Source organism: Orussus abietinus, unplaced genomic scaffold, assembly GCF_000612105.2.
Source record: "Orussus abietinus isolate OABI.00-Male unplaced genomic scaffold, Oabi_2.0 scaffold14, whole genome shotgun sequence".
NCBI classification, from domain to species: Eukaryota; Metazoa; Arthropoda; class Insecta; order Hymenoptera; family Orussidae; genus Orussus; species Orussus abietinus.
In genome coordinates, this window is record NW_019395994.1 from 801151 (window position 1) to 820202 (window position 19052).

The 19052-nt window shown below is 47.6% G+C and overlaps 1 protein-coding gene across 1 annotated transcript in view; it reads right to left on the minus strand.

Moving 5' to 3' along the window:
- LOC105698232 (disintegrin and metalloproteinase domain-containing protein 12) overlaps positions 1–12649 on the minus strand; it is a 105381-nt gene extending 92732 nt beyond the window's left edge. Inside the window, exon 1 of the mRNA XM_023434088.1 lies at positions 12565–12649. Coding sequence (XP_023289856.1) covers positions 12565–12649 — 85 coding nt within the window. The remainder of the gene's footprint in view (positions 1–12564) is intronic.
- Positions 12650–19052: the final 6403 nt, after the last annotated feature.

A 19052-nucleotide genomic window follows, 5' to 3' on the forward strand; every position in this document is an offset into this window, starting at 1 on the left:
AAACCAGTAGAACTCGCACACAGGTAAAATTTACAGGTTATCTATTAACAGGTATGTTAATATACTCCGTAAGAGATCGATTATAAAATTCATAAATGTTCGCTTGAAGAACTGGTACTATGAGGACATTTCATAGTTACACCCGTGACAACACCTGTGGTAATACCTGCCGTTACACCTGTAACCGTTTCCATCGACGAAGGTTTACGCGCATTTGTTTCAGATTTCAAACGCTTTGCCACTTTGAACATTAGTAAAGCGTAGGAATTCTAATACAAATACCACGCTTTGCCTGACTCTCTCGCTCCTTTTCTCCGTCGTCGATTGGGTCTTCTTTGGCGTATTTACCCTCGAATCGGCACACCCCATGAAAGTGGAACGTCGTCCCGACGAAGACAAACATCTTCGCCGTGGCTGCACTTTCCGCGATCAGCTGTTCACTTATCAAAGTCAATGCGGAGTCTTTCCAGGATATACAGAAAAAAGAAAGGAAAAGACGAGAGGGGAGGACTTTGCGCAGTGTTAAATCATTCCGGATTTCTCCTAGGCTCTGGAAAAGTCTTCAAAATGTTCCCAGATCAAATGAAAACCTTACTTCTACTGCAATCGGTAAGAGACACGATTGATAATGTATTCAAAAACTTCTTCTTTAAGAAGAAAACGAAAGAAATAGTCTACCACAAGGGTTGTCGCGCGAATATTTCTGAGTAACTTTCGCCATTTTGTCCTTTAGGAAATTTAGTAGATGAGCGAAACTCTGGGGAATTTTTTTTCTAGACTATTTTCGTAGCCGTCGAAGGCCGTGGCCGGATCGGCAGATTTATTGGCAGATTTCGAAAGAAGCGTTAACGTCGATGGGAGCTTTTTGCAGTTTCCCCCCATTTCTCGTCGAGCCGGACATCAGCTCTTCCCCCAGGAAAGTCAAACAAAGGCCTTCTCGAAGGAAGACGTCCCGGAAAGCTTAAAATTATTTCATCGGACTCCAGCTTTTTGCCTTTCCGCTAAATCCCCCCTCGCCGTTTCCTTTCCCCCCCTTACCACCCTCTCCTGGCCGATCTCGAAAGAAAAACACTTTCCGGCGAAAGACAGCGCTAATTCCGCAGATTCTTCCAATTACGTGATCCCCGCTAACGAGTCGCGGATTTCTTTGCGATTCGGTGGAACTGGAAAATCACCGGACCAAGGGAACGTCGATTAGACAATTAACGAGGATCGGGATAAATCCGCCGGGAAAATCAAGCGTCCGAAACCAGGCGTTTCGACCGCCCTTGTCGGGAACGAATTTATTCCCCGTTGAATTTATTCCGAAAATAAGCGGCAGCAAAACGGAATGGGGGAAACAAAAAAAAAAAGAAAAATGAAAAATGAAAAATGAAACCCCCATCAGGAAGTTGGTAAATATTTTCCTCAATTTGCATCCATGAAACATTCACGGATCCCCCCCTAGGAAAATTACCGATAAACCGCTCCCTCGTTTACCCGGGCAGGAAAAATATCAACAACCAGCGGGAAAATAAAAATGAATTGATATAAAAATAAATAAATAGATATGTCGAAATCACTATATTTTTTCCGCGAGACAGGGCGAATTCCCGGCCCCACCCCCGAAAGGAGGCATTTCTCGCCAATTCCGAGCAACCCCCGGCTTCGTCCAATTACATCCCCGGCAGTTAACGAATTCCCGGATAGCAACCCTCGGCGAGGGTGAAGAGCCACCCCGAGCCCTCAAAAATCTCGATCGGACGTGCGATTTATCATGGCTCGCGGATTCGCGGATAGGGGGAGGGAAAAAAAAGCGAAGAAAAGGGAATAAGCGGGGAAAAACGAGAAAGGGGCCTGGGAGGGAGGGCGAGTGTTTCGATTATCGAGATCTCACCCGTGAATTTGTCAAAGTCACGAGGTGTCCCTTTAAACGTTCCTCATTGGGCCGGCTCGGGGATGATCGATGCTCGATTGCCTCGCCGGTCGTCTCTGCTTTTTATTTGGGGTTAATGTCGCAGGGCTCCCTGGGGGATGTCCGGTGTCAAATTGACAGGGCCGACCGAGGGAAAAGCTATTAAGACGTCATGCGAGAGCGCGATGCCACCCTGTTGCCACCGGGAAAGGCAAAGTGATAAAGTAGCGCCCGAGGAAAGGGGTAGGGGGTTGTAACGCGAGCTCCCTTATTATCCGGTACACGAGGACCAGGGCAAACATCGAATCATCGTCATTCAAGAGATCGCGTTCGCGACGAGCGAGATCATGCACCGAAATCTCCTCGACCCCCTTCGTCGGTTTCCCGAGGGAAACTCAGAACGCGATTTCACCCCCGAGCCGCCCCTCGCCGGAAAATTCTCAACTCGAAATTTGGGAGCTTTCGGAATTAAGCTACCTCGGTAATTGATCAATCTTACGCGCATGGAACTTCCAACGAGGAACACTCTCGAGTAATGTAGAGAGATTAGGAACTTTGGGAGCGAAGGGCCGAAATTTTCACCCCTTCGGTGTGATATTCATGATTTTTAGAACCGGGATAATGAAAGTCAGGGGTAGGGAATCATTCTATTTTTAAAGCTACTTCTAATTAGCAGGGCTAATTAAATTCCAACGATTTTTTACCGGAAAGAAATCGCCGGAAATCACCAAACAAATTTTCTTTCCTATCAGTTACTTTGCACCACGTCCTGTCTATATCGGTAAATCCCTACTCAATTAATTCACAGAAGACTCAGATAATTGTTATGCCATTCGATCAATTTTAAAAGTCTCGCAAACTATATCGAATCATTTTTATTAAATATATGGACAAGCATAGGTGTATATAAACGTCCTAGTCCGACCCTTTTACGCAGTGTGCGCATGCAAGTGCACTTTCCTGCAAGAAATTCCCGAGATGGGACTTTCCTATCCCCTTTTGACAACAAACTGCACCCCGACGGGGTTGCAAGAACCGAGAGACTTGCATATTCGCATTATCCATACGCGATGCATCCATCAGGCGCTTATGCACGCGTGCGTGCGCGTGCGTACGGACAATGCGGAGATAACGCACGGCGCTGAATTCACTCGGTCGGAGATGAATAAAAGATTAAAAGTGGGCTTATCATTCGCGCCATTTTCCATGGGACAGTTATTTCAGTGTCGACGTGTTCACGCTCTAATGCAGGGGAAAAAGGCGAGGAAAATCCTTCGGCGAGGTCTATCGGCATTTAAAGCCGAAGTTCCCCTCGCGGATATCTTCGTCGCGTCCATTGACTGCGAGTAATTCCCCAGTAATTCATCGGTAATTCACCGCCGAGTCATACGAGCAATGCACGGAATTCCTCCGGACGATGCATCATTAAATTAACATTCCCGATACATCCCGACCGGAGGCTCAATTAAGAATATGCTCTGGGTTATGAATTGTCTCCTTCAAATTTAATCATTTTTCCTTTAAACGTCTCGGATGATTAATTGCGAGAGGGAGAGAGAGAAGAAGCGACTAATGCGCAAGTGCCATTCCGCCGGGTTTTTTAATTATTAATATAAACGTTAGTCACGCGACTGCTGGAATTTAACGGCCCTTCATTTTTCACTTCCATGAAGTGTCCGTAACATCGCGTCGTCCCTGAAATGTTGCGACGATTATGTCGAGTATTAATTACACGCGTTATCGTTGCGGCATGCGGGAATTTTATTGCGCGGTGCAGAACGTGCACGATGCACTCGCGCATCGATTGCACGCCACCGATGTCGACGTTTATGTCTTCGATAGCAGTTTTCTCAATAAACCATAACGTGCGGCGAAGCGGTATTTACCCGAACACGAGTGCTTCAACAATGCGCTTTTCCCAAAATGATATCATTCGATAACGTTCGAGAAACTGGCCATTCCTCCGGATTTATCCGGAGGGCGAAAACGTACATATAAAAATGTGCATGCAAGATGCACTTACCGGTAAGCAATTCATGGATGCACGAGAGAACCTTTCGGTAAGATTTGATAAATCAAGCGAGCCGCTTCTATCGGATTACTATGGAAGAGGGGAAAATGTAAGTATAAAAATGTGCATATAAAATGCACTGCAGAAAATAGTGCACAGCTGTGCCGCATCGGTGCATCGGGCACCGACGATCCCGGGTTAGTGCTCGTATGCGTGCATACGGCTGTTATTTGCATGGGGCCATTATTTACCGATTTCCTGGTGGTCGCGTGTCTTTTTCAAAATGCATTAAGATCCATCGCACGCGACTTAACGAGCAAGCCGGCTGGGGGGACTTAATAGCTTTCCATGGTTGAAAGGAACTCCCAGGAAGCGATGAAATATTTATTTGTTATGCTTTCCTCCTCACGTCCGTTGAGAATGATTGTCGCAATCGCGGGGGATGGACGACAAGAATGAATTCCGAAATTTTCACGGAATTCCGAATTTTTTACCCCCCTTCTCGGCGACGAGCCGTAAGAAAATAAAAGTTTCAACGACATAAACATAATACCTCGAGTTCATAAATCAATTATTAATGGAGTAGTTTCAAGAATATTAACCGTTCGCTTTTCGTCAATGGTCTAGTTAGGATAAAAGGAAAACCACTCCACAGGGAGCATTAATTGTCAAATAGGTCGCGAAAAAAAAAATAATAAAAACCTTGCAAATCAGAGAAGAGCATGTATCGTTTAGAGTAACGATTTGATTTTTTCTTAAAAAATATGCCGAGTTACGGAAATTATTTATACGTGGTTAGATGTACAAAAAGTCGACTCTTAGGTGTTACAGCTTTTTGGGGAGCAGGGAATTAAATGGTGTATTAAAATTCAGGGAACGTTGGTAACAATCCCCCAAGGATTTTGCAGCTCCGCGAACTTCGACTCGGCTTGCTCCCATTTAATAACTAGCCCGCGCGCGCGACAAATAAAAAAGCGGTGACTTTTTACTCGGCAACTTTGGCAGGAAGCCAGGAGAAAATTAGCTCCGCTTTCGGACCCGATAGCTACGAAATTTCTAATGGGGTACCCCTTTGACAGTACGATCATCGTTTCCTAAACCGCGGAAACGCGATTCGAGGCCCTCCCCCGAGACCTCGAGCTGGCCGGTTAGCAGAATCGCAAAAAGGTAGAAGGCAAAGACAGGGAAGGGAAAAGCCGAGGGAGGAAGAGAGAAAAAAGACGGAGAAAGATGCGAGGGGAAATAAATTAGGACTGGCACTTTGCCATTTCAATCTCGTCGATCATGTAAGAGGTAAAAAAAGCTCGTTTCTGCCGATTCGCGGTGGGCCGCTCGTCGTTTTCCCTCTGCCGTTTCCGGATTTCCATCTCGGCAGAATTAGCCGTCCGACGTTGTTTTTCATTTCCCCCGATCCTCCCCCGCGGATTTATTTATCCTCCGAGGAAATAAAAGGGGAAGGAAAAGAAAACACGACCCGCTAACCAGAAGAAACTACAATTATTGCGCGGGAGACGGTCGCTATCGCGGCAGCAGATCACGAGAATTCACGAGCAGCTGGCACATTAGCATAATTTACGAAATCCCGGGACAGGAGGTACGTAAGTTTTCCGGGGGAAAATCCAGAAAGCCGAGCGATTATGGAAATGTATCGCGTTGATTCATTTAGCCGAATTACGCGGGACCGACTCGGCCGATCGCGCGTTTCGCGAGTCGCCGGGATGAGGGAAACTCGCGATTTCCCGGGAAAACCTTAATTTTCTTTTTCCCCGGGGATTCCTGATAGCAATGGGAGATCTCCTTATTTATTAGCCGACCGGCTCGCACGGTATCAGAAATATTGCCTTAGAAGCGAAGCTCTCGCGCGATTTCCTCATCCCGAGAATCTTGCGCCGCGGGAATCCCTAGAAAGAGAGGTCCATTAATATATCAGGCACGAAGATTTAATAATCGGAAGGGCCCAAGTAGCGGCATCGTCGGAATATCAGATTTATTATCCCTTCCCCGGGATCCTCCCCGAAGAGAGAGAGAGAAGCTCCCTCGAATCACGGAGCAACACGCAGAGAGAGCATTATTGAACGCACCGTCCTCCACGCCTCGCAAATAACATCATCTCCAGATTTTCTCGGTGGGAACGACATGCCGGGATAAAATGTACAAGAACCCACGGTTCCCAGAACTTGCGGTTTCCCAGGCGAAAATCGGGTCGTCGGAGCCAGACCTCTAGGAAAATCGAAAAATTCAGAGCGACCGAGCGCCGTGACAAGCACATTTCTCACGGAGCGATTTCTTTACGGAAAGAAACTTCCCCTGTGAATTATAACCAGATGAAAGATGCTAAACAGATTTAGGAGATAAATTCTCGATCCGGGCAGGTATACCTTCACTCGGAAAACAAATATACGGAAGAATCGTGGAGTTAGATATCCATTGGGTTTCGCGGTAAGTACATTTATCATCAGTGGTTCTTTTTCGTGGATAATATCAGCTGGGGATTATAATCAAGTTAGAAATCTGGTTAAAATTGTAAAAATAAATTCGGGATAGAGGAGGTTATTTCCACGACTCCGGGAACAAACGTGTTGATAAGGAGTTTAAACATCGGAGACGACCGAGGGCGGCGACAAGTGCATTTTTCACCGGGAAATTTTCTAAGGAGAAGTCATGTCGCGGAGGGCTGGAAGACCGCTAGAAAATGGCAAATGGGAGCTGACGTTTAATTTGAGTGACAGATTGCGACCGGCCGGAAAATCGGTGGAAACTGGAGTACAAGCCGTCTTTTTGTTTACCCAGGGAGAGTGGTTTCCACGAATAATGAGGCAAGATTCAGAAAGCGCATTGTTGTGCGCAGAGAAAATCGTCCGCGAAGGAAATTACGTTTCTCCTTTGAGAATGGATCTAACAATTCTGTATTCTTTATGTCCTTCCTCCTTTTTTCTCTCTCCTGGTCCCCTTTTTTTTTATTATTATTCTATAGAAAGCAATTCCCTCGAATCTCTCACAGGGCGAGCCGCAGAGGGCGCGTTATTGAACGTTCTCCACGGGTAGGAAATAAAATTCCTAGATTCCCCGGAAGCAGGACCCTGTACAGGATCGCGGGGTGCAAAAAATCAGATAGAGGGTCCTGCTGCCGGGAAGTTCTCGGGTAAAACGCGGAAAACAAACGGGGAGAATCCGCAAGACATGCATCGGTTTTGCTCGCGAGGGGACACGACAAAACGAGCACAAAACTATCCTGCTGGATTTATTCCCGGCCCCGATTCCCGGTGAAAAACAACCCGCCACCGCGGAATAAATGAAACAACCCTTTGTTCATTAAGAGTCCAATCCAATTATGGAAAGATTCGCAAGGATTCATCGAAGCGCACGCCGTGTTCCGATAAGTTATTGTCAGTCTAAAAACTGCTGAAAATCAGGTTAACAGCTTTGGGACGAAATATGACTCCTTAAGCATTTCATCTTCCGATTTCTTCTCTAGAAATTCACCCAGAGAGGAAAGAATTTCACAATAATCGTCGATTAGGGAAGTTAAACATTCCTATATACATAAAATACCGTTTAAATAAAGGATCCTTCGATATCGCCATCGAAATGCCAGAGATGAAATATCGAATGTTCTGAAGAATACATAAACCTATAAAATGGAACCAAGCGAAGTAATTAAGGTTGACAATGATTTTCAATTAGCGCCGCATCAATGTCCGCCAGTATACGCGTAATAAAATAATGTCAATGCGGGGCGTTACGTATACGATAAATCTCAACACTATGTACTGTAATAGAGGGCGAACAGTTCATAAATAACAAGAGAGGCGTTTGCATCTTAACGGTATTTAATTCCACGTCGTGTATCACGGCCGAGAGTTATTAGGACGGGGTGAAGATTTCGAGGTTATGTTTCGCCATAAGCCGCGCAGGAAGATTCATCGCTCGTCGAGGCCGAGTTAACGCGTGACCGGGACTAAAATCCGAAATAGGTTTTAATAATTTCCCGAAGAATTTCGTTTCGTTTCCCTCGCATCCTACCATCTCGGAAATGTCTGACGTCGTATGGAAAGGGAATCTCGGCACATACGGCCGCACTGAGTGATAATAATTAGGTCATTGCAGGGCGCAAAGTGGTGCCTCGCTTAAACGCGTCGACGGCCTTGATAATAAATTTAAACGGCGTAACGTGTTGCAAAATAAGTGCAAACCGACACGCTGCCGTTTGGAGGACCGATTATTAGCACATTACATTGGGGTCGTTAAATTGGGCATTAAATCGAGGGTAACGACTCCCGCGTTGCGGTAGGTCATGCAGTCGACACTATTTCCGGGGTACGATACGATCGCCGATCGGGTACGTCATTTTTTTCTAATCAATAACCACGGTCCCCCTGTGCCCCCACTCGGCATTAAATTGCAAAAATACCGCGGAAAATAAATTCCGAGGAAAACACCACCGATAAACGTCGCAATTTCTCCAATTCGATGGTGAAAACAGGCGGTGAATTTTCCCGATTCGGAATTCAGTATGAATAAAACGATTCCAATTATTGCTTCGTATTTAATTATTGTATGATAGTACTCGTCCGAAAATTAGAAAATTTAAGCTTGGAAACGATTTCACTTGGACCTTTGTGCAGTGAATTCTTTCAGGTGTCATCATTAAAAAAATTCGAGAAACACCTAATTAATTGAGTAATTAAATCGCTACGCTAAATAGCGGTGACAAGGGCAATCCAGGGTACAAGGAAACAATCTGGATTGGACTTAACGTCACCGGAGGAAGTAAATCCAGGCGCAACAATCGCAGATCCGGTGAATCCTCGGCGCACCGAGGAGCACGCCTGCGTCTAATTACCAGACGTTCATGAACATTGAGACGAGGCTGACGATCTCAATATTGCAGGAGCTCGCCGGTCGTGTCGGCACCGCCTAGCCCGCGGTGCAATTCTCATTTCAGCGATGGAATATGAAACTAGTTAGCCCTTCCCACCGGCCCAAGCGTCGGAGGAATTATGCAGATTATATGACGTCTAATTTCCCAAATACCTGCATCTGCATTCACTCAAAACCGTCCCCCTCGAGCTCGGAAACCCCGACCAAAGATCCCCAGTGACCGAAGGTGCACTTCAGGGAACGCCCCTAAATATCCGTGATAGCTGATGGTGGAATTGAAATTAAAAGAAATAGATAGAAATGCCGCGGTTTTACTCGACTCGACTCCCTTACCTGCCATGATCACGGAAAACGGGGACGAAACCGGTCGGCCTGAGAATCGATAGTGCAGACTTCAATTTCATGCAATATCGCGCGCATGGAACGTTAGGACGAAGATAACGATGCTGATATTACGGCAGTTCGTCATTGGTGCATGCTCTGTCGGGGATCGGTGCAATCATGATCCCTGGGGTGGAATATGGCGCACGGCGAATAATTCCGACAGATCTGGGAAATTCAGACATTAGACGGATTTATACCGCGTATCATTTCTGGAAGACCATGTTTACGTGCGCTAGAAAATTCCCGTTTACCAACTACGAGGTCGGTGCAAAAGAGAACAGAGAGATATGGTACCGCCAATGTAAAAGGCCGATGTATGAGCGTACATATCCGATCCGGTCGATCCGGAAAAATCGGAACAGAGTTTTCTAAGAGGAACGTGTCCACCTTTTCGTTTCCATCCCGTCCCGTTCGATCCGATCTGATCGGGTCAGTCTCCGAATCTTCTACGACCGATCGCCACGATATTGGAAGAACGGAGAGGTGGAAACGCTTCCCTTAGAAAACGTCATTCCGATTTTTCCGGATCGGACACCAGCCGGACGTACATCGGCCTTTTGCATTGGTGATACCATATCCCTATGGGACTCGTTCACGTTCGTCTCTGTACAAACCGGAGACGGGTCGGGTGTAAATCGACCCTAACACTCGGTCTTCTTATAAACAACAATATCTGCTAATTCTCATATTGGGAGAAAAAATTAAAATCATTTCCGTAATAATTTTTTCCATTTTGGTCGGTTTAGATCGATTTCCTTCATACTTTGCCCTACGTGTTGCACCGACCTCATTGTTGATAAACGCGAAAATTCGTCCCTGTACAAACCGGAGCCGGATCAGAGACGGATCGGACGCGTATATATCGACCTTTCGTCTTGCTGGAACTAATATCGAGTGTTATCAAAACAGAAAAAGAAAAAGTAGCCAGGGAGGCCTCTCGGCCCAACGATCCGACCCAATGATACTCTCCACCCTCTCGGTGCGGATCAAATCGGGTAACAATCCTTCCCGCGGCATATCCTCTCCTCGACGAAACAAAAGATGCGATGCCAAACAAATAAAACGTTCCCCTACATCGGGGTGGCGTTAATCAGGGCGGAAGTTAAGCAGTAACTAAGTGGTGGGTAGCGTTACCTCGTTTGTACTTGACGAGGCTGCCAATAATTCCAGGAAAGGCGGAGAAGTTTGCGAGTCGGAAGGTTTCCCAGATAAATTTGCCTGGTAGTGTTATTTAATTGCATCCCATGCGGATTTTGGGACCACGAGTCTGGTGTACATCTTTAAAGACGATCGCTACCCAGATACATGATCAGTCGAGGTTTGGAGCCAACCAAGATGAGCTTAATTTCGAGAGTACCTGCAATCAAGCTCGCTGATAGAAGTACAAGTCTGGTGCCCATCTTTAAGGATGATCGCTACCCAGATATCGTATCAATCGTCATTCGAATTCAACCAAAATGAGCCTAATTTCAGGAATACCTGCATCCGCGTTCGTCGATGGTCCTCCGACAGATCCCAGTCGCTTCGGCAAAGGAACCCACTCGAAATGAACCTAATTGCGAGAGCACCTGTATCCGCGTTCACTGATCGTCCTGACAAAGCCTAGGCGTTTCACCAGAGGAACCCAACCGAGATGAACCTAATTTCGAGAGTACCTGCAATCAAGCTCGCTGATAGAAGTACAAGTCTGGTGCCCATCTTTAAGGATGATCGCTACCCAGATATCGGATCAATCGTCACTCGAATTCAACCAAAATGAGCCTAATTTCAGGAATACCTGCATCCGCGTTCGTCGATGGTCCTCCGACAGATCCCAGTCGCTTCGGCAAAGGAACCCACTCGAAATGAACCTAATTGCGAGAACACCTGTATCCGCGTTCACTGATCGTCCCGACAAAGCCTAGCCGTTTCACCAGAGGAACCCAACCGAAATGAACCTAATTTCGAGAGTACCTGCACTCACGCTCGCTGATAGCCCTTCTGACGAGGCCTGGCAAGCCACATTCAGACCCAGGGATCATGGATGTCACTCCCAATCCAGGATAACACGACTACCAGCCTCGGGCAGGAATAAAATAACGAAAAATCCCTCCAGGCGCGATAACGTCATCCAGGTTCCTGGCTGGAGCCAGCAAGGCATGATCAAACGGCACCTCGAAACGGGCTCCGTTGATACACCGATCTCTACACATTCTTGTCTGGATCCACGGAACGATCTTCCTCTCTCCAAGCTCGACACAACGTGCAATTTCAAACAAACAAAAGGGGTCCCGGCAACAATGCTACGATTAAATCACGTCACGCGTTAAGGACCAACTTACGTTAGTGGTGGGAATCGTTACCCCGTTTGAGCTACTGGCGCTGCCAATAAATCCAGGCTCAGCCATGATGGGGACAAAATGTTTCCGGAGTACGTTTACGCGTCCTAAGGTCCTTTGATTCCACTTTACCCGAGGCTTGGGGAATATTAAGACAAAGTGGAAAAACGTCCGTCGTCAGGGATGATCGTTACGGCTAACTGCTGGGTCGAGTCGTCGCTCGAAAGATCCCGCCAGAATGTTTAATTCCCAGGAGATTCGACCCCCGAGGTGATTCTAAGATCCCAACAGAGCTTGGTAACGAAATTCGCGACCCACCGAGGTGTACCCGATGAGGAAGACGAGCGGGTCTCATCACGAGTGCAGGGTCGGTTATCGTTGCAAAAAAGGAGCCCAACATGGATGGTTAAAAAAAAAATAGAAGCTGAATTTTTCCGTACCCTGAATCATGAAAAGCGCGACTAAACGCGCCGCGGATTAAATTCGTAAAATCTATGATATCACTGACCCTCCCCAAATTCAGAAAACGATCCTCCTGGACACAACAAAATACTCGGACCATACAAAGAAAACGTTCCCGGGATCGTGGTTACGGTCTTATCGTGCCACAATTTGTCAAATTGACCGTGGTGATCGTTACCTCGTAGAGAAGCGGCAGGGAAATCGGCACTAACTGCAGCCCCGGCAAGGACCAGAACAAAAAGCCGCCTCATCGTGTTCACACGTCCGAATCCCTGGATTCCATTTCGCGCTTCTTGCCCGCGAACCGCCAGGGTGGCGTCTGTCGCCAGGGCTGACCACTGAGAAACTGCCGGGTAGATCTTCGCATCGACCAAGACCTCGCAAGACCTCGCAAGGATCGCCCACGCTCGACAACCCCACCGGCAAAGTACCACAGTCCTCTGCCGAATCCCCAAGTGGGAAGTCCTGAGGGGTAGTCACCCCTTATTCTCGAAATGCCGCATTTCTCTCGAGTCGCTCGCACTCGCGGGAAAACTCATGCAGAAAGGAAAAGAAAAACTAGCATACGTAAGTCGGAAACCAAGGAGACAACGAATAAGGGAGAAGTGCGTTACCTCGTTTGGACGTGCTGTCGGCGGTGCTAATAAATCCAGGTACGGCAATCACGAGAACAAAGAGTCCACAGTGTACCCAAAACATGTTTATGTCTTAACAACATTGTTTAATTCCATATTACATGACGCTCGTGAAACACTAGGGTGGCGTTGGTTCGCTGGTAGCCGCGTCTGCTCGTCATCGGTGAGTACTAGCTAGCCGCCGGGAGAGTCATCGGTCGTTTCACCGGGCCAGACGGGACCGCGGCTGGAGCGAGCGGAGCGCTCCCTCTCTCCTCGCCGTCTCTCTCTCTCTCTCTCTCTCTTTCTCTCTGTCTCTCTTTCTGTCTCTCTCGTTCTCGCTATCTCTTCGTCCCGCCCTCTCTCTTTCTCTCTCGGCCCGGTCTACGCCTGTCGCGACACGGCAGCCGCGGGTCGCGGGCTCGCCCAAGTCTAACCTCTTCTCGTTGTCGCGCTCGGAGCGGAAAGAGTGGCCTGACTGACGACGCGCCCGGGTCCCGGGGTGTATCACGCCTCGGCTGCCATCTTCTCCCGACGGCGGAACTCCGGAGTATGAAAATATTTGCGGCCCCTCTACCCGCTCGCCCTAGACCACCACCCTCGAGCCTCGGACCCACCTCTTATCGATTCCTGCGCCATTTCCCGTCATTCCTGTCGAATCAATAACGGCTCCTTCGCCACGAACCACCGGCGACCCACCAGAGCGCCCGGAACGGGAGGGAGACGCGAGAGCCACCCCCGGCCGCCGCCGAGGCGCCGTTCGAATCTCCCGCCGGAGGCTGCCGCCCGGGCTGGACCCCTCCCCCCCGACTCTGGGTACCCGCGCCGCGGGGAGATCCTCCCGATTCGCGTATTCCAAGGGACCAAACGGGACCCTCGAGTGTATTAAATACCGAACGTGAATGGGAGGGATTACGACTTGTCGAAGGAATGCCGTGTAAGGTTCTTTAGTGGCTCGGTGGAATCGACTTTAAACCGAAAGCACTTGGAACGAGGTTCGGATTTCCCGCCGGAGGCTGCGCCGCCCTCCCGGGCCGGACTCCGAGAGGATGCGCGCGCAGACCCTCGACAGGGGTATCTGGGCCTTGGCGTGAACCTCGCGATTGGTGCATCCAAATGGAGAGAACAGGGTCAGGAGAGGATCTAGGGACCCTGGAATGTATTGAATACCGAATGCGAATTGGAGTTATTGTGGCAGAAGCATGACCGTCTAAGGGTTGGCTCGTTGGAATCGATCTTAACCATCGGCACTCGAGATGCTGTTTGAATCTCCCGCCGGAGGCTGCCGCCACCCGCCCGGGCTGGACCTGGAGATGCTGCGCGTGCGCCGCTCGTCGCGACTATCCGGGTCTCGGGGAGAAGCTCGCGATTCTTCTATTTGAATCGGGTAACCGATACGGAGACGGACGATGTATGGAGAAGATTAAATACTGAGAATAAATAGGAATTGTGAGGAAATACCAACTAATCTCTTTCAACGGATGGTTGGGATCGATTATGGCGAAGAGCGCTGAAAACGCGATTCAAAATTTCCCGCCTCTGGCCGGGGCTGGACCCAGAGAGACCGCGCGCGCAACCTCTCCGCGCAGCTCCGGGATGTCCAGGTTACGAGGGAAATCTCACGATGCGAACATTCGATTTCGTAATTGATTCTATAAGAGGTTCTATTAGTCCTGAAAATTTAAACCCCACGAGGGAGTAGGTCGATTACAGTTTTCTAGGTTAATATCGACGAGATGCTTTTAATGGATCGATTCGATTAGTCAGGAATCGTTAAGACGTTTGAATTTCCCGCCGCAGGCTGCCCGGGCTGGAGCCGAGCGGGCTGCGCGCCGGCCTACTGCGCAACCCCGGGCGCGGAAGTCGAGATGCCCCGGAAGAACTCGCGGTGCATTTACTCGGGTCGATAGACTACGTCGAGCGGACGTTCCGTGAGTTTTTCAGGCGTGCAGACGCCGTTTATGGAGGAACGGTGATAGGCTTTTCCTTTTTTCTTTAGGAAGTTCCACCGGGAGTCCTTTGATGTGCCGCTGAAGTAATTACAGGTGGAAACCGTGGAAGCTCCGTTCGAATTTCCCGGCGGATGTTGATGCTGGTCCATACTCGGACAGGGGACTCGCGCCCGTTCCTGCGCAGGTCGACTGCGCATCTCCGAGCACTTTGGAACCAAAGGGCGGAAAATCAACTAGAAGAATGTCCACAAACATACATTTCAGACCCGGGGAAGAAGAAATTAAAACATCCCCATTTACGCCTTCGAGCTGTCGAATATCCAATCTACCATTCTGCATCGTAAATAATCGGTAAGTTATAAGCGTAATCTCCTAAAATCAGGAATCATCGAAAACTGAGGAAGTACGGAAAGCTGTTCCTATATCGTGGGGAGATTCAAATTTCCCGCGCGCTCTGCGAAACGAGGGCATCGTATATCCTCTCCGCTTGTAGTCGCGATATTAAGAGATCTTGGAATATTTTTAATACTTATTAATCATCATCCGAAGCTAATGTAGTTGTTGTATTTTACGTTACAGGTGAAGGCACTTCCAAATCCGTCGTTGCTTGAAATGAAAAGAAGTGCATTTTATGTGACGGATATCTTGTTCAGTTTCTCAGGCCCCGTTTTTACAGTTTTGACATTTCTGGAGTGCGATGGGAACGTGGCAAAATCTGGGATTACTCGATCTTGGATTTGGACTTTTTGGTAACGACGTCAAACGGAATAATTGCGGAACGATACGCGCAGGTACGAGCCAGGGAACAATTATTTTAAATGACGTCCGAAGCGAGACTTCGCGTTTGGCTTAGTCTGTCCGTATGGATGAGAATGCCCGATTAATATTCCCTCTCTCTAGGGAGGGAGAGAGTAGGAGTAGTTCCGTAGCGAGTTCGTCTACTCCCGCTAACTTCAGGGATCAGCATTGAAGTACCATCTTGAATTTGGTGCGCTCAGGAATCCTCGCATCCGAATTGGAGGATTCGGAGCATGCATACTATTTTCTTTTGCAGGAATTAGAAGTTCTATAAGCCAACCTGGCGAGTGGAATTTCGGTGGCTCATCACTTGGCTTGGCTCCTCTCTCGACGACCCTCGACCTCGGTGCTCCGGTTCCTATTACGACCTAATCTATAAGCCAGATCTAATTATTTAATCGTTAAGAAACACCTAAACTCCCCGAACCTCTCGCTTTAACGTTACGACCGGGTCGAGTACCCTTTCGAGGTAACTTCCCATAACATTTTTTATCACTCAACTCCAACATGAATTTCATGAAATTTAAATGCCGCCTAAGAAGAGTATAAGACCGCTAAGTAACGCCATTTACTGATGGAAGGGATGCAGGAATTATCTCCATCTCTGCCTTTACCAAGGCTCCGTCTGGAAGTGCCATACTGATAATTATTTTCTTTTGTAGGTCGTATCTTAATTTCTCCCATTTTCCTTGCTTTCCCTCCAGAGGGAAAATAAGGCGAGTTAGCCCCACCTTCAAGGGGAATTAAGGTAATACCCTCCAATGCTCTAGAATTTTATGAAATTTATATATTGTAAATAGCAAGGTGAGGCCATTTACTAATGAACAAAATGCGCTAATTACTTCCATGGTTCTCTTTAACAGAGATCGCTGGAGAGTGGTATCCTCCAGGTATCATCGCCACCACCTCCGCATCTGAAGATCAATTGGCGGAGCCATTTCCGGGGTCCTCTGGCAATCGATGAACAGGTGTTCAGCATGAAACCTTCCAATGATCCAGGATTTTATGAAATTGAAATGCCGTAAATAGTAGATTGAGTTAATTTATAATGAAAAAATATACCAATTAATTCCACGGTTCTCTTCAACAGAGATCGCTGGAGAGTGGTGTCCTCCAGGTATCATCGCCACCACCTCCGCATCTGAAGATCAATTGGCGGAGCCATTTCCGGGGTCCTTCGGCAATCGGCGAACATGGTTCCGACGTCGAAAATATCCGGAGGAGTCCCCAGGTCCCCGAAGTAAGCGACTTTCCCACGGCAATCCATCTTTGTTCGAGCGGACGCGTAATGAGGGCCTTCCCTTGTCGCGTGTCACTTAGGGCGTCAACCGAGCGTAGGTGACACCGACATCCGTTTAGCGCCGGTTCCGGGGGTGTGTCCGGCTAAACAGTTTGGCGAAACCTTACCCCCTGGAAATGGCCTTAACCGAGCCACTCACGCTAACGACAAGCAGCACGCGAGAATGCCACCACGTGGAATTCTCCGGGATTCGGCCTGGCACGTGCGACTGATTTTACCGGGGCGATTGCTGCCTGCTTGGCGTGCCTTCGCATCCCAGGATGTGATTCTCGCGATATTAGGCCGTTTGCGCCCTCGCGAGGGGAGAACAAGGTGGCATCTTCAATTTCTGGAGGCGGACTCGCAGATGCCACCGGGTACTCCACCCCCGAGAAAGGCCTCGTTACGCAGGGGACATTAGTCTTAGCTACAAAAGCTCCTGGACCTCCCCCGTTCATTGTTGAATTATTTAGCCCCATCTTTTTATCCTCAGGGAGACGACTCTCCTCCTGTGGAAGGAAAGGAATCAAGGATCGGAGGCGAGAGTCAGGTCGGATCGGAATTCAAGAGTTCGAAGGGACGAAGAAGGATGAAGCTCTTCGTCAGGGTTTCCTGGATAGGTGAAGTCATGGGTAATGTAATGGCAGGACGTTTGCAGTTCGACCTACGAGCGCGGTTTCGATACTAAGGGTTTATCTATGCATTGCAGGATTCCATTGCCCTGTTGTTCTCTACAGAGTTCTTGTTCACGGCGTTGAACTAATTTTCCCGGAGTTACTGCCATCCGTTTGGCGTGCCTCCGCATCTAGATATGTGATTTTCGCGATATTAGGCCATTTACACGCCGGCAGGGAATACGCGCAGGTCGCCAGACTGCATTTTTTAAAGCAATCTTCCGGATGCTACTGCATGTTGCCGCATCGTAAAGGACAACCGTTCTCGATACACCTTCACGCCCGCTGATTCTACCTCCCTTTGTTTTTCTATTTTTTTTTTTTTTTTCTAATGAAACACATAAAACTGCCAAAGGAGAATCGCTGCTCGATGTCTCGCCCGATGAAGAATCTCTGAAAATATCGAATTAACTATTTATTTAAGATGGACGCGTAATGGGACGCGCGATGCCATAGTTAATTGGTCATTTTTAAATAATTCCACCGAGTCGGAATTAGGCCGACTAATTACTTGACGTTAAACAAAAATGGCTGCGAGTCCGAGACTGAAATAACTCTGGAAAATTGTATTTCACGCAGCTACGTCGTGCTGTAAAATGTTCACTGTAACGAGTAATAACTTCTTGTCAGGGACGTCAGTACAGTGAGTACTCTAACGTGCGATAAGAATATATTAACGAGTAACGCCCGTTATAAGCCGGTATATCGAGGAGGAGGAATTATTATTCTTAACGCGTCTGGTAGTTTCCCGGTGAAAAATTCAGTTTCCAATCTCGACATCATTGTTAGCGGCCTGATTGACCTAAAATCCGTAACTTTATTATCGCCCCGAGTCGCGATCCAGATTACCGGCATCCGCAGGCCGGTTATTAAACCATTATTAATTTTTAATTGCCTCGTTAAAAATGTCGTGCCAACGAACGGCTGCTTGGAGGACCCTCGAGAGTAAAGTGTCACTTGTGCTGCTAATTGCATCGATTACGCTTATACGTACTAGTATCAGTAGCGTGAAAATCGATTTTTTTTTTTTTTTTTTTCGTCGATACGTTTTTTCGCCAACCTACAGGAAACTGCACTGGACCGTCCATTCCAATTCCTGTTTCCTGCGATGCAGTCTGATTTTCGAGGCCAGGCTTTAGATTCGTTTCCCGGAGGGGATTTCTCTTCGGGGAATTCTAAACCGCGCTTCCTGGAATATTTAATAATTTTTTTAAGTCCGTTATCTCAATTGAATTTCGGAAAGTATTATATCCTAGTCTGAAGAGCGCTATGGACCTAGTAACAGAAATTAATTCATTCGGATTTTCTCAACCCATTTCGAAATATTAGAGAAGATATTTCATTTTTATTCCACTTTTCATTAATTTCTCTGAAATTAATGTTATAGTCCGTTTGATTTTAAATATTTTATTAGAATATTTCCGTTTGCAGGGCGCGTAAACTCGTGTTCGAACGATAGCACTTGTCTGATGATTGACAGTCAGGCAGAAATTTGCGCGATTTTTGGCAACAATATTTCTTGACAGTTGGGCCTCGTTTCTCGCCGAGAATCCGGAGGATTTGGTAATTCGGAATAACCAAGGGTAATTTGCTAATGGCTGCAAAGTTTCTCGTTTCCGAAACTCCAGTTTCAGGGAGGATTGGCCTTTCGCGTTCTCTGTCATCGGGGTGCCACATTTTCGACAAACGAGAACACGTTCCGCTACAAAATTTTCCGCAGATATTAAGCGCGTCCGTTCTGGCGGCAAACAAACGGCCGCATAAAAAAATAGTTGGAACGAAACT